Source organism: Palaemon carinicauda, chromosome 1 (assembly GCF_036898095.1).
Source record: "Palaemon carinicauda isolate YSFRI2023 chromosome 1, ASM3689809v2, whole genome shotgun sequence".
Lineage (NCBI taxonomy): Eukaryota > Metazoa > Arthropoda > Malacostraca > Decapoda > Palaemonidae > Palaemon > Palaemon carinicauda.
Genome location: NC_090725.1, coordinates 277,363,789 through 277,391,288, shown reverse-complemented (window position 1 = coordinate 277,391,288; position 27,500 = coordinate 277,363,789). Strand labels below are relative to the sequence as shown.

At 33.7% G+C, this 27,500-nt stretch overlaps 1 protein-coding gene across 1 annotated transcript in view; it reads left to right on the top strand.

Moving 5' to 3' along the window:
* Positions 1-27,500, top strand: part of LOC137644827 (uncharacterized) — a 47,502-nt gene that overhangs the window by 7,553 nt on the left and 12,449 nt on the right. Inside the window, 7 exon segments of the mRNA XM_068377719.1 lie at positions 14,081-14,150; positions 21,815-21,927; positions 22,484-22,630; positions 24,568-24,725; positions 25,177-25,229; positions 25,855-26,024; positions 26,298-26,408. Of these exon segments, the coding sequence (XP_068233820.1) occupies positions 14,081-14,150; positions 21,815-21,927; positions 22,484-22,630; positions 24,568-24,725; positions 25,177-25,229; positions 25,855-26,024; positions 26,298-26,408 (822 nt within the window).

The window sequence follows — 27,500 nt, the reverse complement described above, 5'->3', positions numbered from 1 at the left end:
TGAGATTACTGCCAACATCATTGTGTATCATCGCCTTTGATAACTACAGATGCCTCTTCTCTTTAGCTAATATCAACATGGAGGCAAAACATGCAACTAACGAATACAGCTATAGCGTCTAGCCATGAATGATAATTCTTTGCTTAGCCGGGGGCTACAAACGTCACCTGCCTTAGTCAGGAGTCATCGTGGTTCCCCGGGAATTCTATAGTACATGTGGTTGAGTCACTTGATGGTAGTTGAGCATCAGGAACTTTGAGGAGTTTCATTTGAAGAATTTTATCTATGTTCTTTTGATTAAACCTTCTTTCTGTGAAATGGAAATGAACGTGTTATTAATTATTATCATTTTGTTTTACATGGAAAGTTTGAATACCGTCGGTTAAATCTTTTTAGCTTAGAAATTAATAATAATAATAATGATAATAATAATAATAATAATAATAATAATAATAATAATAATAATAATAATAATAATAATAATAATTCTAGATGGACAACCCTCTGAATCACACATACTGCATTTGTAGCACAGGATGATACATATTGCTAATGGTAAAGCCATCAATATTCATTTAAGTAGACGTTAAGGATTACGTCAATGTGTTGAAATATTTTTCTTTGGAATTTTCCGGGGATTTTCAGTTTTTTTTTTTTTTTTTTTTTTTTTTTTTCAGAAGACTCATATTCATCGCATCTTTCCATACAACTTAAGGAATCAGTTGAGGAGAGAATTTCCGGTTTGTCATTATAATGGCTGCTGGTTGTCCCTGTTTAATGGGTTGTGTGTAGGCAGGGGGTGTTTTTCTTTTCTTGGTTACGCGCTTTGCTGTTTTTGTTGAAACATCTCATAGTCATCACCTTTCCTATCTCCCCTTTTCTCAGGATTCGTTGTTCTGGAGTATTTAAAAACCATAGATTATGATGGAGAAAAATACCACGGGCTATTCTATAAAATACTCTCTCATTGCTTGCAGTGAGCCAGGTAGGTTAAGTCTTGCTAGGGCTATTCACATGATTGATAATTGCTTGTGAGTAGCAAAGGAGGATTACTCATATGCATCCGGTTTAATTCCTTATAATGTGTTAAAATATATCTACACTTTGTAGTTTCACAATCTCTCTCTCTCTCTCTCTCTCTCTCTCTCTCTCTCTCTCTCTCTCTCTCTCTCTCTGACAGTCTTCCATAGTTGGCGTTTAACAAATCTCTTCCAGATTTACGATTCAATCACTGGTTCATTGATGAATACCTTGTGCATCATATCATCATCATCATCATCATAATCAGCCGTTACTAGTCCATTGCAGGACAAAGGACTCAGACTCCACTCCCGTCTGTTTATGATCTTTCTGTGCCAGTCTATACCCACAAATTTTCGTAGATTGTCAATCTCCTATTCTCTTCCTTCCACTGCTTCATTTGCAATCTTTAGGGAAACATTCTGTTGTTTTTAATGCCCATCTATCATCTCATTCTCATTATATGTCATGCCCATGTCCATTTCTTTTTTTTTTTTTTTTACATATCAGAATATCCTTCACTTTAGTTTGCTCTCATAATTTATAATTTACACAATATATATATATATATATATATATATATATATATATATATATATATATATATGTGTGTGTGTGTATATATACAGTACATATATATATATATATATATATATATATATATATATATATATACATATATATATATATATATATGTGTGTGTGTGTGTGTGTGTGTGTGTGTGTGTGTGTGTAGGCCTATATGTTTGTGTGAGTGAGTGAGTGTGGAATGCATGTTCAGAAATCCCGACATCTGACACATGATAAACTTGTAAAATATGTATCAAAAACACTGCAGGAAAAGTAAACATATTTGATTGTAGTTTTACTTTCGTTGAGTCCGGTAATATCAACATATCAATTTAGTCAATAGACGAAAGTTCTAACTGAAATCAAGTCTTATCAATTATCCCTTCAGGGTTTTGATACACATATTTATACACACAATATATATACACACATACATACACACACACACACACACACACACACACATATATATATATATATATATATATATATATATATATATATATATATATATATATATATATACAGTATATCATCAGCTGTAACTAGTCCACTGTCCGATAAAGGACTCAGACATGTCCTTCCATTTGTCTGTTTATGACCTTTCTATGCCAGTTTATATATATGTATATATATATATATATATATATATATATATATATATATATATATATGTGTGTGTGTGTGTGTGTTTGTGTACTTACATACACATGTGTGGCTATGTATATATTTACATTTATACAATATATATACATACATATATATATGCATATATATATATATATATATATATATATATATATATATATATATATATATATATACTGTATATATATACATATATACATATATATATACTGTATATAATACATATATATATATATATATATATATATATGTATATATATATAAGGAACATTTTATATGAAAATTTTAAACCCAGAAACCATAACAAATTATTGCGTTTCTCAACCATCAACGTGTAAAGATGACTGCGCGTCTCCATATCCGTACATCTCTGAATACTAATTTAGTAGAATCTGAAGAGCCATACTTCCTGGGTGTCCCGTTGAATAGACCGAAATCGAGAGTTAGAAACACATTTGTAATGGTGTAAAGTACATAGGCATAGACACTTTTTGTTTTTGTGCAAAAAGTGTAAAGAGTAAAAATAGACCCAAAGAATAGATGTGTCTATACATTTGAAATGTTAAAGAATAAGTAAATATTCGTTGCTATGTGAGATGATCATTCCAATTTCATCACTGTTGGTCAACGGAGAGGCCCTTGTTGCTCCCAACAACTGTCAATAGTAGGAAAGGTTTTAAAATTGAGTTGCGCAACGCAACAGACACCTGCTTTCATACATTTTCCTTGAGTGTATTTATGCACACCTTATACTTATAATTCACTTATCTGTATAACCAGTATTAATCCTCCTAGTGTATAACTTACCCCAGGAGCAAACGTCGGTAGATCCAGAGAGCCTTAAATTCTCTCCAGTGACTGCACTGTATTTATCCAGGTCATACGAAGACTCCACAAACGAATCTGACCTGGGGAACACCCTTGACGTCACATTTCGTGACCAATGGCAAGCATATGCTCGTTCACACTTTCTCGGGGATTTTCCCACTAGGAAATGGGAAGATATGCTCCTACGATTAGGTATAAATAAGAGAGGAACAGCGTTAAAGTCCTTAATATTTAGACAGTCCTTCACGTGAGCTGTCGATCTTTTGGGATTATTGATTGTGGAATCATTGTTCTGATTTGAGGTATTGTGTTCAATTTGCATTTATAATATTTATTGTGTAGGAAATACTATACTTTATATATATATATATATATATATATATATATATATATATATATATATATATATATATATATATATATATATATACGGTACATATATATATAATTATGCATGTATATATACATAATTATATATAATGTATAATATATATATATATATATATATATATATATGCAATTTTCGTTGAAGACGATAGCCAAAGTGGCATCAATATGTTTAATGCAGGATTCTTCATATTTCCTCAGCTTCTTCAAGTTTGTGGGTATAGAATGGCATAGAAAGACCATAAACAATGACAATTGCATTAGAGAGAAGCTGTGACCCAAAACCATTATATGTATATATATATATATGTATATATATATATATATATATATATATATATATATATATATATATATGTATATGTGTGTGTGTGTGTGTGTGTGTGTCAGTGGCAAGTAAATATGGTATCCCATATGTTAAGAAAAAAAAAAGATTATTTGATAGAAGCTTCTACAATAACAGGAGAAAATATAAATTCCGGAATATATTTGACGGCAAATTACATATCAAGAAAGCACTGCATGGTGTTTATTTACACCATGTCACTGTATGTCATATTTACTGTCAGCTGCTGAATCAAGGATAATTCCTGTAGGAAATAAGAAACGAAAAAGGAGGAAAAAAGTGCTACAATATTTCTCCCGCTCATTACACCAACAAAGACTCCTCATCAGAGGCATCACTCGCCTTTGTCTCGCACGCTTCTCTAGCTTCCTTGATCCTTGCTCAATGCGGAGAGGACTGACAAGGGGAAAACATTCAATCTAGTTTAGTTTTGGATGTAAATGAGACAAATAAACACTTTTATAAACATACATTGTTCTTGGGATTTAGACTTGCTGTTTGGATAGTGTGTCCCGAAGAATATCTGCAAAGCAAGTGGCCTATAGTCCATTTCTTTTATCTAGGCAGATTTGCACCGACTCGTAGCGGTGCCCTTTTAGCTCGGAAAAGTTTCTTGATCGCTGATTGGTTAGAATTATCTCGTCCAACCAATCAGCGATCAGGAAACTTTTCCGAGCTAAAAGGGCACCGCTGCGAACCGGTGCAAATCTGCATCGCTAAAAGAAATTGACTATAGTATTCAGTTAATTCTGTCAGGCCTTCTGCATCATGTGGCTCAATGCTACACAGCATTCTGTAAGTTTTATTCCGGCTGTGACCAGATTATGGAATGATCTTACTAATCGCTGGAACTTCAGAATTTCAAACTTGCAGCGAATGTTTTTTGTATTGAACAGGGTGACAAGTCTCTCTTCTTAGGTTAAATATGACAGATCTATTTTAACGTTGGTACTGATCTTAAGATATTTTATATTCATTATTTCTCATATTTACGTTCTTTCTTTTCCCCCGTTGGAGCACATGGGCTTATAGCATCCTGCATTTCCAACTAGGATTGTAGCCTAGCTAGTAATAATAATAATAATAATAATAATAATAATAATAATAATAATAGTTACAAATTAACTGATATATCACTGAATTATATTTTTTAAAGATTTGAAATGATTACTTTCTTGATAACATGGTAAAGTAATAAAGTTTCTTTTTATTGATATTTGTAAATCCTCTCAATGAGAAAATAATTTGATTTGGATAATGTGCGCACGTAATATTGCATAGAATAGCATTTAATCATGTGTCAGTTTTTGTTCATCTCTGAAAGGTTTACTAACAGTAAAAACAAAAGCAATGGAGATATGGCTTAGAAATTTTTATTTCTATTTTTGAGTGAAACATATTTATTCACTGCCATAGTTTCTGCTGCATACAGAATGCTCCTGCAGTGATATGCCACTCAGCAGTTTCATGTCCATTCTCTCGAATTATTTATATTCTTTAGTTGCTTAACGATTATTATGTTGGCTAACGAGTGATTTTATGGGTATTCTAGCTCTGCATGTGATATAGTTTTTATTTTAGTTGCGGCAGGTATATACTTACTTTTGTATGTATCTATATGACGTAAGCCAGATCATCACATTTATCGTTTGAAATGCAGTGTTGGGGTCTGCAGTTATTATTAATGATAGAGATGTGTGTCATCTAGCGTCCATAAGGAGCAGTTTCATAATGGAAAAGTTTAAAGATTAAAGTTTTAGATTAAAGATAAAAACAAAATCGATAGATAGATAAAAAACATATTTTTCTGAAGATTTATTTATTACACTGGTGGTGACTAATATAACAACACCAAATGAGTTGTCTCCAGTCCACTGTAGGACAAATGTCTCAGGTATTTCCTTATTCATTTCTGGGGATAGGCCAGTTTTCATCACTCCGCTGGCCACTGCGGATTGGTGACTATGGGAGACTTCATTCTAATCGCTTGCAGCAAACCATCCTACTATGAGTTGCCCTGACTAGATCAGATTTGCTGATAATAGAAATACACAAACCCTTTCACCACGTTAAGGCATCCCCACTCAGAAAGAGTCAAATACACGTAGCTAGAAATCAAAGTTTATAAATCGAAACGAAAATAAGTCTTATCGTTAAACATATATTTTGACGTCACGTTACGTTCGAATTTTGTTCTGGTTTGTTGCGCTGAAGGTTTTCCATTGTGAAAAACAGACTTTTTCTCAACGACCTTCAAAGAAAGTCCTTCGGAAGGCTGGCAATTTTTTGGGAAGTTGCGTGACTGATTCAACGACGAAACCTTGGAGGGCATAGAATGAAACAGAACAAGTGGTCTTGTCCCATTGTTTTTTTGTTTGGTTGCACTTTCAGATTTTCTTTTCATTAACGCTCTCTCTCTCTCTCTCTCTCTCTATCTCTGTCTCTCTCTCTCTCTCTCTCTCTCTCTCTCTCTCTCTCTCTCTCTCTCTCTCTCTCTCTCTCTCTCTCTCAGCAAGTAGGAGTCCTGATTATGTAAAGGAAAAAATTATGAAAAGAATAAGGTAACGACAAAACTGTTAGGTGTTATTAGAAATGAGAAGAATAAAATTTCGATTATACAAGCATCGGTGACGAATAAAGGCCATAAGGCTTGAACATGGAAAAGGTCAACTCGGTAACTTTATTACACCAGGTAAGAGTGAACTATTTACTGACAATTGATTTACAAAACAGATGGAAGCGATATGAAAGACCATTTTTCCTTAATAGGCAAAGTGTATAATAAGGCCGATTAATCATTGCACATAACAGGGCTATGGTGGCCGATGTGGTAACGTCCCTGACTGGTGATCGCCAGACTGGGGTTTGAGTCACGCTCAAACTCGTTAGTTCCTTTGGTCACTGCATCCTCACCTTCTTTGTGAGAAAGGATGGGGGTTTGGGGGAGCCTGTAGGTGTACCTGCTGAGTCATCAGCAGCCATTGCCTGGCCCTCCTTGGTCCTAGCTTGGGGTGCTGATCAGATTTTTACATGGTCACTCTCTGGGACATTGTCCCTTGCGTCTGCCATTTATGAGCGACCTTTAAACCTTTAAACAAATGGTATTTGATATAGTGTATCACAAACCAACATAGAATATTCAAAATAAAATGTGTCTCATGACAAGCGATTTTTCTTTTCGTTAGGTCGTAACATTCACGGATTGATACCTTTTGTTAAGGAGGCAAAAGAACTACGTGATTATCACCACGTCGATGTTGGCCTTTTATTTATTCTTTTGTTAATTCTCGCTATCGCTGCCCTTGAGACATGTGTGCGATATCACACAAGAAAACTAGACATTTTATCAGAACCAGTGGAAAATTGATTGCAAGATATTTAATTAAATGAGGTCGATTTTTATTATAATTAATTTGTTTCCTTTATTTATCCATTATTCTAATTTTACTATCTTTGAAAATATTATTTACTTTTGTCTACAGAAACAAGGGTTATAATAGTAAAGGCGGGGTAATTTTAAAATACGAATTCTGTACTAAAGATAAAACGTGGTAAGGCTATATTACAAAGCGGATACGAATACCACAATCCTATATATATATTTATATATATATATATATATATATATATATATATATATATATATATATATATATAGAAATGACACATGGGGGTACCATTTCATAGTTGTTGTTATTATTATTATTATTATTATTATTATTATTATTATTATCATTATTATTATTATTATTATCATCAAGAAGAAGAGAGACAAGGAGAGTCGAGTTAGATTCATAGATCGGCGTGTTTGTATAAACGAATTATTTCCTCTATTTTTCTTGTTTTCCTCTACCATATCTTGGTAGTGGTATTTCATGCACCTCGAAAAGAATAGTAAAGCAGGAATATTCTTTTTTTGCATGGTATTTTGCACTTTCATTCACAGTAAGCGACGATGATACTAATTATTTCACGAGATTTTGGTCGAAGATATTGAAACGAGTCTTAACTTTCTTCAACTAGAAAGAAAATTAAGCAAGACAGAAAGATTTTCGAAAGTAACACGTTTATGATAAAAAAAACAGAATCGAGAACAATCCGTGATAATTGATAGAAGGGGAGGAAACAAATACGAATGAAAGTCACAAAAAATGCGCAGTTGGGGCCCTGTTCATCTCCTGTGAATAAATTCTCTTCCTGTTGTGTCATATTTGGTCTGTGCTTCTGCAAACTCTTAATGTCTTGCCCGATCTATTTTGAACAGAGAATTTATATCGTCAAGAGTGTTAATATTTTCAAGCGGTGTTACAAGATAAACACAAATGAATTATTCAAGCCAGGCGTTGTGGTGGCTGATGTGGTAACGTCCTTGACTGGTGAACGCCAGATTGGGGTTCCAGTCCCGCTCAAACTCGTTAGTTTTTTTGGTCGCTGCAAGCTTACCATCCTTGTGAGCTAAGGATGGGGGATTTGGGGGAGCCTATAAGTCTATCTGCTGAGTCATCAGTAGCAATTGTCTGGTCCTCCTTGGTCATAGCTTGGGTGGAGAGGAGGCTTGGGTGCTGATCGTATATATGTATGGTCAGTCTCTAGGGCATTGTCCTGCTTGATAGGGCAATGTCACTGTCCCTTTCCTCTGCCATTCATGAGCGGCCTTTAAACCTTTAAAGCCTTTAAATAATGGGGTTCGGAAATTCTAGTAGTGAACATTGAAGACCTGGTGAATTTATATCAGCTTAAATGGCAGAGTTCTGTTATCATGAGCTCCGTTAGATACACAATTGATGAATTATGAATTTGTTCGTCGTCGTGATTATTAATGCAGTCTTGCTGTCCGTTTTCAACTGTCAGTTTCTTTCTGTCATTCGTTAAATTATCTATTAAGTTATAAGTTCAAGTTTCCAAATCTTGGTGACAGTTCATATTAACAATTCTGTCTACATTATACTCTGATCTCAATATATTACTGAGCTTAATATTATTATTATTATTATTATTATTATTATTATTATTATTATTATTATTATTATTATTATTATTATTATTATAAACTGGTTAAAATTAAACAAAAATCCATAATCAATTCATAAAATTCCAATCATAAAATTTTTGGAAAAAGTCTAGCAAGTTTTAATTAGAACAAATTAGTATCAATGCTAACCTAACCGATATTAATCGAAAAACCAATACAGATATACAGAATATTATCCGAAAAATTGTACATCATTCATTCATGGTTTTTTCGTTTATGGAGTGGAAAGTTAAAGTATATTCTTTATTATGTCGGAGGTAGTGGATAGCTAAAGAGTATGAAGCTAGGTAAACGGTAATGTGCTTTAGAGCTCTCGTGTTGTCAATTTATAAAACCTTTTCTAAATAGGTTTGCTTATTTGATTTTAAATCAAATTCCGAAATTCAATAAGAAGTATAATATGTAGTCTGAGTTTACAGAAATCTCTTTTTAAATTTATTATTGTCCCCAAAGTGATTCAACTATAATGGTATTCAGAAACTTAAGTTTGATTTGGTGTTCGATATTCATCGTGAAATTCTCTCTCTCTCTCTCTCTCTCTCTCTCTCTCTCTCTCTCTCTCTCTCTCTCTCTCTTGCATAAGAGATTTGAACTATTTGTTATTCTCTATCAATTCATGGACTAGAGCCGTCATTATTTCTTCTGGCAATAGTCATAATAAGGGTAACCAAAAACAAATATATCGTTAACTTACGAATCCTTGCCTTGTAAAGATTATAGATACATATACGACTCTCTCTCTCTCTCTCTCTCTCTCTCTCTCTCTCTCTCTCTCTCTCTCTCTCTCTCTCTCTGATGATTGAAATTTAGTTTGACCAGAAGTATCTTATACATATGGATTAATGTGCTACTCTTGTTGTCATTATTTTCTTCTTAAGTTAAATAAATAGTAACTACAAGCCTTAATAGGAGTTTAGAAGGGATCATGTATATGTCTGTATTTATGTGTATATCTTCATATGCACATACACATACAGTATATATATATATATATATATATATATATATATATATATATATATATATATATATATGTATATAAATATATGTGTGTGCGTGTGTGTGCATATGAAGATATATATACACAAATGCACGCACATACATATGTGTATTTAAAATTTTTTGTTTCTATGTTACTCTATTAGATTTTTTTACACTCATAGTATTAATGCTTCTTGACATCCGGAAGTATCTCCTTTGATGGATAAAAATAACATTGAATAGAACCGCAATACAATATATGTATATTATGAAAACAACTAAACATTAAAGACATCTTTGAAGTAACCGGATTTTTAATTACAGTATTACTAACATAGATGTTGCCATCTGTATAATTACTAAGACCCTAATGTTTCAATCATACCTTTGTCATTAAGCAGTAAGTATAAAATCATCAAACTGGTAATAGTGGTTGATTGAGGCAGAGTAGGTTTGAGCCATGACAATGTCTCATACTATGTTTCATGCTATAAGCCCCTGGGCTTATAGCATCCTTTTTTCCCAACTAGAGTTCTAGCTTAGCAAGTAATAATAATAATAATAATAATAATAATAATAATAATAATAATGATGATGATGATGATGATGATGATAATACCAAGGTTGAAGGATTGTATAGAAAGTTCAGTAAAATGGTGGGATTCAAGACAAGTATCTGGATCATTTGGTGGTTGAGGCAGGCCCTCATTATCCCTGAGTCTGTCTAAACTTTAGTCCATCAAGAGCAGGGCCTTATGCATTTTTTTTATTAGTGTTAAATGTGAAAACTATTGTTTATTTACTTCAGTTGTAATATTATTGTAATATATTGTAGGAAAAGAGAGCTTGAAAATTGCCATGTTCCCGTTGTGGGATATCGAGGGGTCTAAGAGCTCGAAGCCTCTGGGTCCTGCCATGGGTTAATACAGCAGTGTTAAGAAAAACGACCCAGTAGAAAAACCGACTCGTAATAGCAAGGGATTCACCAAGTGTACAATAAGCCAACTGACCTTGAGATTTACTAACGGACTTGAGCTATTTTTTTGGTTACCGAATGAAACCCTTAGGAGTATGAATAGATATGTATCATTATGAGAAGGCGGACGGGATTGGTAAATAGTTTGGCATCAAGGAATAGAATTAATGTGCAGAAAAAATCAGTACTCCTTTCAGGGCATGGGATAGATTAATTTTTTTTTTTACTAGGAGGAAAGTTATAGGACGGAGGGAAAACGAAAGCAGGGAAAGAAATTCAAAGCTTGACGGTCAATGAAATAGAACTGTCTCCTCCAGTATTAATTTAGCTCTTATTTCTTTCATCTTATAGGAAAAAAATAAGTAATGGTAACTGGAAAAATATATGTGACTGAAAAAGAGCAACGAACTTGATAGGTGTCCGTTTATGTTTTGCTTTCTATTAAACCTCTCTGTATTTACAGTATAAATTCATAAGCTCTTGCCTCGGGTAAATTGATTGATGTCTCTGATTTGCGATATATGAATGTATTATTGACGCAAATTGTCCTTACGTTAATTAAATGATGATCGAACTGAATTTGAATTGTTATAGATACACATAGGCTATATCATCTAAACAACAACAGTAAAAACCTCAAGTTAGTAAGTTGTTTTATAAGCATTGATATATGCGAATGTTTCAGGCAGATTCCAAAATCGTGAGAGAGATAACGTATGACTGAATATATGTAGAAAAGTCTATCTTGTATTACAATTTTTTAATAATGTAGACAAATAAGGATTGTTCATTTGATAAGTTTCTTTTACATATTGAAATCACTAAGTAGCAAATATGTTGTCTGAGTTTACAAAAATCTCTTTTTTAATTTGTTACTCTCCCCAAAGTCTACATCTGTGATTCAACTATAAATGGTATTCAGAAACTTATGTTTGATTTGGTGTTCTATTTTAATCATGAAATTCTCTCTCTCTCTCTCTCTCTCTCTCTCTCTCTCTCTCTCTCTCTCTCTCTCTCTCTCTCTCTCTCATAAGTGATGATAACTATTTGTTATTCTCTAGCAATGCGTGGACTTACATCCGTCATTGTTTCTTATGGCAATAGTCATAATAAGGGTGACTTAGAACAAAAATATTGGTATTTCATGAATCCATGCAGTGTAAAGATGATAGATACATACTGCATACGACGACTCTCTCTCTCTCTCTCTCTCTCTCTCTCTCTCTCTCTCTCTCTCTCTCTCTCTCTCTCTCTCTCTCTCTCTCTCTCTCTCTCAAGTATGACGAATGGAATCTTGTTTGACCAGAAGTATCTTATACATATGGATAAAGATGCTACTCTTGTCGTTATTCTCTTCTTAGAATAAAGAATTAATAACTGCTAGGCTTAGTTGGAAGGGATTATTGTGTAGTTCATGTGATGCGAGAATAGACGCGAGAAAAATGATTAGTTTGTTTAAAAACCCATATTGTTCTTTGTATCCATTCCAGGTCTTCAAAATTAACTGGACAGGCATCACTGTAAATGAAAATTCTGAATATGTCATGATACTTAGTTTTTATTTCTATTCCAAGCTTTGTTTTACATTTCACTTGAAAAGTGTCCTTTCTGATTTTGCAATAAGGTTGGCTAACGTTTCTAAAGCTTTTTCATTAACAGAGATAACGGTATTAATGCCATATACCAAAGAGCTTTTGTTCTATAGTTTTTGGAAAATTATTCCCGTGACTGAATGTCAATACCATCCGGTGCCTTAATATTAAAAAAAAAAGAAAACTATGGTTTTGGACATCTTTTATATTTATATTCTCAGGGCAAATCCTTTATTGAATTCAGATATTTAATTGTTATTTCATTTGATCTGTTTTTTTCTTACTGGTTGGTATTCTGAATTGCGTAAACATGCTGTGTACATTAATGATTAAATTACTTTTGGTAACAACAATGATTCGAGTAACGTTCGCATGACCTGGAATTTATATTGGACGTATTTCTGTCACTATGTTGTTGCCATGAATTTTCTTTGGCGCTTTATCTCGACCTCTTTAACCTAATGAGAGCTAAGCTGCGCTTCAGTATTGTTGAGCTGGATCATCGCTTACGTGATTAGTTTTAATGGAATTCTAGATCAGAGCGTAAACACCTGGTCTTATAACCATTTAGTCACGTAAACTTATGTAGACTTGTAGCAGTTACATGAAAAGCGTAGCTACAAAATTAATTAGGATCTACTGGCTTGATTTGAAGCATCTTGAGGTACCAGAATTAACAAAGGTTGAAGATATCTTTTTACAAGGTCCTAAGAATTCTTTAGGCCTTGTTCTTTCCTAAATCCATGGATTTCCAGTCCGGGTTGTGGTGGCGTATTGGAAACGTCCCGGTAAAATGATCGCCAGACTGGGATTCAAGACCCGCCCAATCTCGATAAGTTTCTTGTAGTGTCTGTAACCTAACCATCATTGTGAACTGACCTAAGGATGGGTGTGGGTGTTTGGGGCAGCCTATAGGCCTACCTTATGAGCCATCAAAAGCCAGACTCTCCCTGGTCCTAGCTTGGGTGGAGAGAGACATTGTCCTGCTAGCTAAGGCATTGTCTCTGTCCCTTGACTCTGCTATTCATGAGTGGCCTTTAAACTTTTAAGCCTGTGAGCAGCTGAATTCTCTTATCACTAGTGATGTTCCCAGATTATTCATTTCCAGAAGTTTGCCAGTTATAACTCAGACTGATTTCTATAATGAAAATGTCCTCTAAACTGCTCAAGCCGTCGTTCTGAGCATAAAGTAAAGATCAATGTTCTCTGAATATCCTTTGATTTAACATGTTTATTCATTAGCGGCGTTGTGAAATGAACTCTGGTTGTCGTATGTTTCACTCACTGTGTGTCTATTGGCGATTATTGTTACATTTTATATCAAGCTCAGATTTTTCAAATATATCATGATAATATGTTTTTCTGTCAAATGGCGTTTTAGTTTTAGTTAGAATTGAATGGTTGATATTAATCCAATTATCATTGGAATAATTATTAAGTTATTGGTAGCTATTTTATTTATTTACTAAACTATTGCTGCCATCATGAGGTGGTTCCCCCAACATGAAAAAAAGAATGAAAAATTGAAATAAGAGAATGAAAATAACTCTTAATGACATTTATCCTCCATATCAAAACCTCTCATTTGTTTCCATGCTGAAGAGTGATGAGCTTGATGTGTTATTATTACGATTCGAAAATAAATTTCTCACATTTTCTGTGTACGTCTTTATTCACATCACCCAATTTCTCCATTTCAGACCAAAATGGGCAGACAAGCAGCGGTCTTGGCTGTTTTCCTGTCTGTGTCTCTCAGCATTGCATCTGCCGGTAAGTGTTCCCCAGTTTATTGTTTTGAAAACTTTTTTTTTCATGCCTAGAAAATACGTTGTTCCGTCTGATTTCATCAGAAGAGGAAAAAAAATCTACGTGTTGTTTTAGGATGTATGAACTCTTCCTCAGAATTATTCATGCGTTGAAATGATTTATTTATATCTGTTTCTTTTAGTCCGATTTGGGTGGATATAGTGGTTTTACTACACTGCTATTATTTTCTTTACGAATAAACTGAGAAGGTATATATGTGCCTTAACCAGTCTGTGTCACAGCAGGATGTAATCAGAAATGTTCTTTGAAAATTTCTACGTCAAAGTATAGACCCTAATTTCAAGTTTCTTATGAGTTCATCTTGGGAGACTATTTCTATGATATGGCACTAAAGGTTTTAAGTTTGTCTCACATGGAAATTACGCTTAGAAACGCCTGATGCACATCAAAATTAAGGAGACGAAAAGGCGTCTAGTGGTGTGTAAACAAGGAAGTATGCATGATACCCGATCCCTTACTTCTGTTATGCTTGATGCTTGTCAGATAAAAACGTTGGCAACAGATTTAGAGGTTCATACACTCTGTAAATCTACCGTAGCCATCCTTATGCCTCCTCCCCCTTTCTTCTTACTTTCACCCCAACTATTATTATTATTATTATTATTATTATTATTATTATTATTATTGTTATTATTATTATTATTATTACTTGCTAAGCTACAACCCTAGTTGGAAAAGCAGGATGCTATAAGCCCAGTGGCTTCAACAGGGAAAATAGCACAGCGAGGAAAGGAAACAAGGAAAAAATGAATTATTTTAAGAAGAGTACCATATATTTAGGTTTGTTTCACAAGTTTTAATAATTTATTCTCTATTTTTAGTATCAATTTCGAGTAAATAGTTGCTGCTCCGTTCAGAAATATTTATAAACTCTCCAGTCATCTTCAAATATAGTTGTGATTTGGTTTGATCATTTTAACAGTGGCTGTGACTGTACTAAAAGAATATTGAGTAACCTATTGATGTTAATTAGAAAAACGATTATATGAATTTAATTTTTCCTCTTAATTCCGGTATCATTGTTGTATTATATTTCTCTCTCTCTCTCTCTCTCTCTCTCTCTCTCTCTCTTCTCTCTCTCTCTCTCTCTCTCTCTCTCTCTCTGTCCTGCTTGTAGTTTATCACATAGGAGCCTGTTTTGTAGAAGAATATAGCAATTCTGTAAAATGTATCTATCTTTAGGTCTTGAGGCGGCATGAAATATTTCTTTTATCCCTCCGCTCTTAATTCAGAAAATGGCATTTGTCTGTAGATACTGACGGAATTCCACACATATTCATTTTACCAATTTGATAAGGCGATAAAATTCATTTAGAATATATTGAAGTCAATAGTGAATATCTGTTTGAAATATGATAAAGAATATCCGGAACATTCAATAAACATTAAGTGAAGTGATACTCAAATGGTCGAGGTTATAGTAAGGTATTATCATGCCACTGGTTTATAAGAAATTGACGTCGAAATGACAAAAAATCATGATATATGAATAAGCCACATGATTTTTTATTTTATTTCATTTAAATGAAGTCTGAAGCTGAAAACACCAGCCATGAAGTGATCAAGTGTTCAAGTTCGAATACCCGAATCCCGGCAGAGGGCCGAGGAAATTTTGCTATTTAATGTTACAGGCATTTTGGAAACTACAACTGAAATCTCATCATCATCCTAATCATCTCCTCCTACGTCTATTGACGCAAAGGGCCTCGGATAGATTTCTCCAGCCGTCTCTATCTTGAGCTTTTAAATCATTGCTTCTCCATTCATCATCTCCTACCTCACGGTTCATAGTCTTCAGCCTTTTAGGTCTGGGTTTTCCAACTCTTCTAGTAGCTTGTGGAGCCCAGTTGAAAGTTTGGTGAACTAGTCTATCTTGGGGAGTGCGAAGAGCATGCTCAAACCATCTCCATCTACCCTTCACCATGATCTCATCCACATATGGCACTCGAGTAATCTCAGTGAAATTTACCCTATTGTAACTTCTCAAGCAGTAAATTTCATTGTAACCTTTATTGATTTTATGCATTCTTCGGAATATGCTTCAGATAATGTTTCAAACCGACTCCTTCTCAAGGGGTTTTCAAATCTTTCATTTCGCCCGCGAAGGTTTCACCGCAATCTACCGAGTGAAATTTGCTGTGCTACTTTCTTCCAAAGAAGGGTTCAAACTGACCACTTATCAAGGGATGTTTTTCAACTTTGAGACTATTTGTGTAAAAAGGCTAATAGGAATTGGTATAGTTCGCCTTACAGTTTAAACGTACGGTAGTGATTCTATGTGATTATCTTACAATTTAATAGACGAACTATAAACAGTGAAATTATCTACCTAGGAAAATAATAAAAGACCGAGGAGAGCAGGGACTGTGGGACCAAACTCCTAAAAACCGATCGAAACCTAACTTTTAAAAGAAAGGTTAAAGGTGTCTGGTTTCAGTTCCAGTTTCATAGATGCTCGCCAGAACGTCAGCTGGGCAAGCCACTGTGGTGCCCAAACACAGTAGTCGCCACCCCAGTAATCACCTTGGCTTAAACTCACAGTCCCGGGTTGGGATCGATCTGCCGCCATGCGAATGCTAGACAAACAAAACACGTTACCGCTGTACTAGCCAGGAGTCATAGGGGACACAATAGTTGAAAAGGAAATCCATACCTTGGCAGTGACTAAACAGAAAACACCACTAAACTAACTGATCCTTGGGAAGATAGGCGGTTCTGTGAAGGAAAGGGGAAGTGACGAAAAACGCTTCAGTAAGTTCAGTGTTCAGTATGCACCCACGCGTGAATTTATTTGTATACATACATTTTTATGGGGCCGATCCAGAAAGTACTACTATCACTGATGTTCAAGGATATTTTTGGTATGGACATCCACTTAATACAAACGACAAGCGGTTCAGTGAATAAATGGATACAGGATTGTGCAGTTAATATTACGACACTTCGTTTGTATTGCATCCTTTATAAATGCACTCACACCTTATGTCTGCAGTATTTGAAATAGGAATTAATAGAATCTAACCAATATCATAATTTGAAGAAAATCCTTTTGCTGAATTATGATCTGTATGCCGTATCATTTCCAGGAACCATAGAGTAAAAGTAATTATATTCTTCCTTTTACCCAATGGACAGGAAATGGCATTAAGTACCCTTGATCGGATCTCCCGACCAGCCAGTCGCTTCTAGTCAAGCAGGACTGGAAATTCCTTTCCAATAAAGACCCATGAGTCAAACTTGTAAGGCTGATCCTTATAGGGAGTTTCCAATCTACTTTCTCTTACATTGAGCTTGTGGGAGCTGATGTGGTATTCTCCAACGTTTTCTGGTTACTAAAAACCAGATTCACGAAAGATTTGCATTTGGGAAGGTATTCATAAATAACATTGAAAGTCTCCTTGGCATGTTGTTCGTTATTAGATTAAGTTTGCTTTGCGTCACTAGGGACTCTTATTAGCCAACCTTCCTCGGCAAACTGTCTGTCCTTTCATATCCTTTCACTTTTCCGTGTACTGCTACCAAAATAAAATGTATGGCCAATGACTTCAAGGAAAATATCTGCTTTAGAATTTTCAATTATGTTTGGAATTGAAAGGACAAGACAGTGAATGCCTTCAGAAATGAAAGTTCGGATGCACAAAGAGATCGTTTATGGAGTTAAAGTGTATATGTAAAATACGAGTTTGCCATGTTTAGAATAAGGAATGTTTAAGATGTATAATATACAGTAAATGCGAGGAGACGAGAACTTATGGACGACTGTGTTTGCAGGTTTTGTGGAGAAAATATAGATCATTATGTAGATGGAAGTTTTTGTTTCTGAAGTTATGTAGGAAAAAAGGATAAAATATAGATCATTATGTAGATGAAAGTTTTTGTTTCTGAAGTTATGTAGGAAAAAAGGATAAAGACCGAGAAACTGCTAGCTATATAGGGTGGAAAGAGTGATGAAAACTATGGCCTTTATTATTATTATTATTATTATTATTATTATTATTATTATTATTATTATTATTATTATTATTATTATTATTATTATTATATATTTCTAAATATAATAGGACACCAGTTATACCCAGGAATTACTGGCACTGGGATATTTATATTCATCGTCATCTCCTTGCACGCCCATTGACGCAAAAGGCCTCAGTTAGATTTCGTCAGTCGCCTCTATCTTGAGCTTTTAAATCAATACTTCTCCATTCATTACCTACTTCATAGGGAATGGGGATACTAATATTATATGGATACAGTTCATTACCAAAACTGGGTGTTGTTTTAGTGTAAGCAGTCCATTAGTATGTTACCTGACTTTTAACTCTTATGAAAATTTATGTGTCATGTGTGTCTGTGTTCGCACACTTTTTCCCTTAATCAAGAAAGCCAGAATTCCCGTTCCAGCTATGACAGAAGGATATTAGGGCATTCCGTTAAAACACATTACACCTGTGTTGATCACAATAGGGAACTAGGTAACTGGTAATCAGTCGATAGTTGTGGGTTGAATAGAACAAACTCACGTATGTTAGTTGCAAGCTAACTTGTTACAAATTTAGCAATTAGCTATCATAGTGGAGTTGAATTAATTCAAAGTCCAAGTAGTCTACAGTATGTAAGCCAGATTGCGATATAGATATTGGTTAAAGTCTAAGGTGTTTATTTGTTTAGACTCAGCACATGGTAGATGCACTTGATGAAAAAAGATTTTTCTATGGATATATATTTGCAAGGTTGAGTGACTTCGATATTAAAATCTATTTATGGCCATATACAGTTCACTTGCTTGTATATGAATGTGTGTATATACAATATATATATATATATATATATATATATATATATATATATATATATATATATATATATATATATATATATATATATATGATTAGCTGACCCAGCGAATGCTGATGACGCTGTCATTAGCAGAACACCACAGGATTTGCAATACTTGCTTACAAGAATGCATGAAATATCACAGGAGGTTGGGCTCGAGGTAAATAGAAAAAAGACAGAAATGATGAGAACGGATTATACAATGGAAGAGGATATATCATCGGAAGGAGAAAGGATTAATGAGGTAGAATCATTTAAATATTTAGAACTATGATCTCTAATGTAGGGTCTTTAGAATTCGAGTTTATTGGAAGATTGAAAAGAAAAAATTAGATAATGGCTAGGTTAAATAAAATCTGGAAATCATACATCAGTTTAATAGATCAGTGTTACTGTATGAACATGAGTCGTGGTATGACAATGAAACATTATCCAACAGATTTTTTAGATTTGAGAACAAAGCCCTCAGAATAATATCTGGAGCTAAATCGCTAAACTATAAGAGAGATTACTGAAATGCCATATGCAGATGAGATCATGATGAGGGGAAGATGGAAATAGTCTGGGCATACTCTTCGCACTCCCCAAGAGAGATTAGTTCATCAAACTTTCAACTGGGCTCCACAAGCCGCTAGAAGAGTTGGAAGACCCAGACCTTCATGGCTGAGGACTATGAAGCATGAAGTGTGAGATGATGAGCGGAGAAGTATTGAATTAAAAGCTCAAGATAGAGACGACTGGTGAAATCTAACCGATTCGTTTTGCGTCAAACGGCGTTGGAGATGATGATGATGTCAAGTTACTCGACCCTTTCCTCTAGTTCAGCGAATGCATTCCTTTATAATTGTCCATTATGGATGCAAAATGCGGATTAGCCTACTTCGTCAGCTTTTGACTGTTGCTTTCCAGTTCAAGGCCCATTTGAATTGCAGTAGCTTCCTGTCATCATCATCTACTGACATTGTTTATAATATCAATGCTAATAATAATGATATCAACAGGGCGGGGTATAGCACAAAGAAATTTCAACTGCGATGATAAGAATGCTAATAAGGATAATTAAAGTTATAACAAAGATGATTTTGTTATTCAAAATAGTGTACGAGACGCGTCATAAATGACGGCTGAATATTACCTCTCGGGATACTCCCATTCATCAAGGTATGACTACTCCCTCTCCCCTCTCCCGAGGGACGGAGAGGGACCGAATAGTTATATGTCTGGCGATGCTGCTGAGTGTGACTGTGAAGAAATATATACATATATATATATACATATCTATATATATACATATATATACAAATACATATACATATGTATATATATAATATATATATGTATATTTATATATATATATATGCATATATATATATATATATATATATATATATATATATATATATATATATAGAGAGAGAGAGAGAGAGAGAGAGAGAGAGAGAGAGAGAGAGAGAGAGAGAGAGAGAGACTTCCTCCTTATTACATAGGGGAGATTCTCGAATCTCCCTTCGGGGTCCTTGCAGAGTGTTATAGTGGCATTGTGAACATAAATTATAGTATAGTGTAATTATATTTGTAATCATGTCAAGAATATATGAATTGCCGTTTCATCTGATAATGAGGATAATTGCACCATAGTATTCTGAACACTGATCCGTGGAGAATGGTGGTTTCCTGAAATAAACCGATGAAATAACTTCCCCATAATAAACTTCCAAAGAATATATATATATATATATATATATATATATATATATATATATATATATATATATATATATATATATATATATATATATATATATATATCAACAGCATCAGCCATTGCTAGTCCACTGTAGGACAAAGGCCTCAGACGTGTCCTTCCACTCCCGTCTGTTTATGGGCTTTCTATGACAGTCTGTACCCGCAAATCTTCTTAGCTGGTCAGCTCGTCAACCCATCGTCTTCTTTTCCTTCCCCTGCATCTTTGCAATCTGTAGGCACCCATTCTGTTATTCTTATTGTCCATGTATTGACTGTCTTTCTCATTATATGTCCGGCTTATGTCCATTTCTTTTTCTTACATGTCAGAATATCCTCTAGTTTCGTTTGCTCTCGTAGCCATGTTGCTCTGTTCTGTCTTTTATTGTTATTCCCATGATTATAATTTACATAGCTCTTTGAGTTGTAACTAGCTTATGTTCTAAGGCTTAAGTAAGGCTCCAAGTTTCTGAACATAAGTTAATACTGGTAGGACCATCTGATTAAATACTTTTCTTTTTTGAGAAAGTGGCATTTTACTTTCATAATCTCATTTTGTTTACCAAATGTCCTCCATCCCATGGTTATCCTTCTTTTAATTTCGATCTCATGTCCTGGGGTAACAATTACTGTCTGTCCTAAGTAAGTATATTCATTAACAATCTCTAGAGGTTCGTCTATGACCATTATTTGTTGTCTCTTTGTATCCTCACTGGATATCAACTTAGTTTTACTCATATTCATTTTAAGTTCTACATTTCTGCTTTCTCTATTCAAACTTTTAATTGTGTTTTGCAATTCCTCTCACGATTCACTAAACAGAACTATGTCATTTGCAAATATTAAGTGCATGATATATTCCCCATTAATGTTAATTCCTACATTCTCCCAGACTAAATATTTAAAAACTTCTCGCTGTCTTTAAATAGTTTTGAGATTGGTCTACAATCTACTTTCTTTAGTGAAACATCTCGCAAAATGTTCTATTTTCCATCTTTTAATGTCGATGTTATTTTTTCTTTCCTCAGAGACCGTAATTCAGAGTTTGTCGGAGACTCTCGAGACTTTGGAGGACTTGAGCCATCCTTGTGCCCGGGAGTGTCGGCCACAAGACACGAAAATATGCCATTACCACTTCAAGGTGAGATTCTTTTAAAGTTCTCGAATAGAACACGATTTATGGAAGTTAGATCTATTGAAATTTTTAAGTTTTTCTTCGAAGTGTCCTTGGGATGGTGAATTTGATATTAAGATTCATTTGGATCGTAACTTTTAAATGGTTTTATATTCATATCTCTCTATTTTTTCTCGCTCTCTATATATGTATATATGCTCTCTCTCTCTCTCTCTCTCTCTCTCTCTCTCTCTCTCTCTCTCTCTCTCTCTCTCTCTCTCTCTCTCTCTCTCTCTATATATATATATATAGAAATATATATATATATATATATATATATATATATATATATATATATATATATATATATATATATATATATATATATTCAGCATATATTTTATTATTTATATGTGTGTATGTATATTGTATATAATTATACATATACAACAGTATATATCAATGACCATTGTTTCCCCTTTTTCCATAGAAGTTGTGGCTTTAGAAACCGTTATCCTATCCATTCTAATCTACCAGCCCTTGTATTCTGCTGAATCATTTCGATAGCTTTCTTTCCTTATAGGTGGAATGGTACATTACAATGAGCAAAGCCTGTTACGACTGTCCGTTCAACCTGACTGACTGCGCTCGTCCGCACTGCGTTGCAGCCGACGGCGTTGAGAGACCTATTGTGACGGTGAATCGCCGATTACCTGGGCCTACAATTCATGTAAGTTAAGGTCATAAATATGTCGATAGGGTCATTAAAGCTATTAAGGTATGATATAGTTTGCTTGGATTTTTCAAAGTAAGGGAAATGGTAGAACTGATGGGAAAGACCTGCGTAGGAAGGTGGTGAAAGGTAAGTTTTAGGAAAGAGGCGAATGCTGAGATATTATGGCAATTTGTCTAGGTTCAGTTTGGTTTGTGCTTAGATGTATGGGTTTGAAAGTAATTTGTTTTGTCATTTATATGACGAAAACGAAGATTATGGTAAGGCATAAAGTTAAGGAATTATTTGGTTAGACGTTTCTATAGATCGGACATTTTTCTTGGTTAGAAATCTTCACCAAATATTGATTGGAAGAAAACCTCAGTAAACGATATTCTGAAAAATATCTTATATATGTATATCATATGTATATATTTGTATATATATATATATATATATATATATATATATATATATATATATATATATATATATATATATATATATATATATATATTCTGTCACCCTCAGCTCTCTCCGTCTCTTGGGTAGGGGGAGAAGCAGTAGTCATAACCTGGTGGGAGGGGTTAGTGTGTGTGTGCACATCTGATCTAAATATCTAGACGTCGTATTTGACGAGTTGCCTATACTATTATGTGAATGTGGATAGTCATTGCTAAGAGTCAAATTCCCAGTAAAATCAGAGATAAAAGAGTAAATACCGGTCACAGTTGGTGCACGATTGTCTCTCTTGTGCATGATATGCCGTGCAGGACATTTTGTGCCGGTCTGCTGGTTGGTCTTTTAAGTCCAATTGCTCAAGTGTGAACCCTTCGCTCGGTCCGTTTGTCCTTAATAACTACCAGGTAATTAAATGCTACCTTAAATAATGATCTTGAGCATTCTCACTTCCTTCTCTCTCTCTCTCTCTCTCTCTCTCTCTCTCTCTCTCTCTCTCTCTCTGAAATCCTAATGTTGAAATAAGTCGCAAGAGAGAGACAGAAACAAAGTTGAGAGGTCTGGAATGTTTAAATGTGACTCATGAGCGGCAGAGGCAACGGACCATAAATACATATGTTATGGTAAAAACCATACCATTCTTCTTAACAGGAATAAACCCAAATAAAAGACTTTTATACATAACGATATCTTCTTCTACTCACTGCTTCCTCTCGATTACATCTTGAATAACCCACTTAAAGCATTTCATAGCTACCAAATGGCAAGCTCGGCGAGTAATGAATCAGCTGAAGATATGTTGAAAGAAATACCACCAATTGTATCTCTGTGGAACTCTAATACTAAAGGAAAGGGGGAATCGAGTAATTTTATCAAGTTCAGTGTTCAGTTGATGACTTAGGCAACCGCGTTTTTTTTCCCCATACTATCATTGATAAGGACACCCAGCTGTAATTGGGCTCTAGGATCTATTTCGGCCAAGAAAACGGGAAGGGCGTAGCTCTAGTGAATTCGCTTCTAAACTTTTGCTGATAATAAAAAAAAGGAACTTTTTTTAGCTGATAGGAAAGATAGGTGAAATGAAGAGTGAGGACAGTTAGCTAACTGTTTGTAGTAGGGAATAGTTAGGAAAGTTAAGTATTAGTAAGAGTAATATAAAGTGTGGTTTAACCACAATTTTGTTCATATAAAGGTATATTTTTCGTCATGGTCTTAAAGTTAATTTCTTACAATTGCTTATTTTTCTCCTACATTTTGTTTTCTAGTTTTCCTGGCTACCGGCGCAGTATTTATTGATGCTGAAGTTAATCCTTGTTGATTTTGCAAAAAGAGAGTTGGCACTTGGTGAAAATAATATGTATTTTGTATGTATTTAAACATTATTCTGTCTGACCAGCAAAAAACCTCAATACATTTTCATTATGTACAATTATTATTATTATTATTATTATTATTATTATTATTATTATTATTATTATTATTATTATTTCTCTAAGGCGTGCGTTGGAGATGAGATAATTGTAGACGTTGAGAATGACCTCATGAGTGACTCGACATCCATCCACTGGCACGGCATCCACCAGCAGGGTACCCAGTACATGGATGGCGTGCCCTTCCTTACTCAGTGTCCCATTCCAGCTGGAAGTTCATTTAGGTAATGAGCATTATTGCTGGAATGTTAATATATATATATATATATATATATATATATATATATATATATATATATATATCTATATATATATATATATATATATATATATATATATATATATATATATATATATATATATATATATATATATATATATATAGTATAAAAGTCCTTACTATTATTCGTTACTTTTTTTTAATTGTTTTATAAACAACTGTTAATTTCTAACTTTCTGCTTATATTTATTAGTAATATATTTACTTTTAATCCTTAACATCCATGTGTTTGCTTGTGGAATGTTTTTATTTCTATTCTCCTTTAAACAAATAATTGATTTTATATAATTGTGTCCTGTAACTATTGGTGAACATTATTTTCTACGCAGAAGCATTGGTTTTATATAAGCATTATAACCTCCCGTTTTACGAATTTATATAATTTTACATTTCAGGTACCATTTCTTGGCAGATCACCCGGGCACTCATTATTGGCACTCACACTCAGGTATTGTCCTCCTTTGAATGATTACGTATGCAAGGTACCTCTCTGCATAAGTCCTAAATAATAATCTTTTAAAAGAATTTTATTGATATCAAACGTTCATCTATTCAATCGTCACTATCTCATTTTAATATTGTATTACCGTATATTCATAATAGATTTTGGTAAGAGTAGATTACATGCATACCACATTTTTAACATAAACTCACACACACATGGTATCTACAGCGGCATTGCCGTATGTATGATCTAGATCATACACATACGATGATTTGACCTGTTTATACGATGTACGATGTGGATCGTACAAATATGATCATTTAATCTCTTTGTACTATCTAGATCGTACATATGCGACAATTGGACTGTACACATAACGATAGTTTGAGCTATTTTTACGAGGACGGATCGTACACATACGATAATTTGACCTATTAGTACGAGGACGAATCGTACACATACGATAATTTGACCTCTGTACGATGTACGTTCTGGATCGTATACAGTACATACGATAATTTGACGTCTTTGTACGATTACATGTAAATATTGTAGGATAATCTACGATGAACGATATTATGTATATATTGTACGATAATTTAAATTGAGGTGGTCTATTCTCTTTCAGGCATGCAGAGGACTGACGGCATGTTTGGGTCTCTGGTCATTCGAGAACCGCTGGAGCTGGACCCCATGAAAGACTATTACGACATTGATGACTTCAGTCACCTGTTCTTGCTCACAGACTGGATGGACGCGTTGGGTATTGATAAGTTTGTCAACCACCACCACACTGAGGTAATTCTTAGTAAAATGTATGCAGTAGCAATATTATTAATTTATCTTTATTTTGTTATTCCTTTTTTTTATGTTTTGTTAGTTATTATAAACACATTTTTAGTTGCTACTCAACTTCATTTCGGCTTTCAATTTATTTTACATTTGGATATTTACATATTTTGATTTTATTGAAATTTTTAGTTCTGATTATTCTTACAACATTTAGATCATTATTTTGTTTTCGATTGAACGCTTTGCTCCTGCATTACTATAACCTATGATTTCTAACAGCATGAGAACAAACCCTACAACCTTTTAGTCAATGGACGAGGGAAGTATATGGCCCATGAGAAGGACGGCCTCGAAGTGTATGCTCCTCTGCCAGAGATCATTGTGAAACCAGTAAGTTCAAGAGTATAAGATCATACATTATTATTATTATTATTATTATTATTATTATTATTATTATTATTATTATTATTATTATTATCATTATTATCTAAGCTACAACCCTAGTTGGTATAACAGGATACCATAAGCTCAAGGGCTTCCACACGAAAAAATAGCCCAGTGAGGAAAGGAAATAGATAAATTACAAAAGAAGTAATGAACAATTAAAATGAAATATATTAAAAACCGTAACAACATTAAAATAGATCTTTTAATTATAAGATATAAAAAGTGACTTATATCATCATGTTCAACATAAAAAAAAACATTCGCTGCAAGTTTGAACTTTTGAAGTTCCATCGATTCATCTATGTGATTAGGAAGATCATTCCGCAACCTGCTTACAGCTGGAATAAAACTTCTAGAATACTGTGTAATATTGAGTCTTATGATACAATGGAGATTTGTAGTAGTACTTATGAATAAGTTATTATTATTATTATTATTATTATTATTATTATTATTATTATTATTATTATTATTATTATTATTATTATTATTACTATTATCAAATGGAGGAAATTAACCAGCCCAATGACTCACCCTCGACTCTGACAGAGCTAATCCTATTAAGTTCAGGAAGGAATAATATCATTTATATTAATGCTAAATATAAATAAAATAAAACATAAGTTAAATATAATACATAGGAAATTATGAGGTAACTGGCCTGATTAAATTCGGGAAGAAATAATGGTATTTATATTAAAGTCTAAAATTCAATAGAATAAAATATATAGTAAATATGATAGATAAAATTATATTATGTCAAATCTGTGATAAATAGAAATTTAAATCACATCCATGAAACCTGTTTCTAAAAAAAGTTAAAATCTTGAAAACAGAAACTCTCAAGAGTCCGATAAAAAGTCAATAACGAAAGTGAATATGGAATAAACGTATCTACTTAGTAGTGGAACCGTACAATTTAGAATTGGAAATATGGACATTCGTAGAGCCTGCAGTTTTAAAGGATAGTGAAAACAAAGACAGATGTATTCTCCATCACAGTCAATTCATGCTTTAAGTTGTATGATTCTTTAT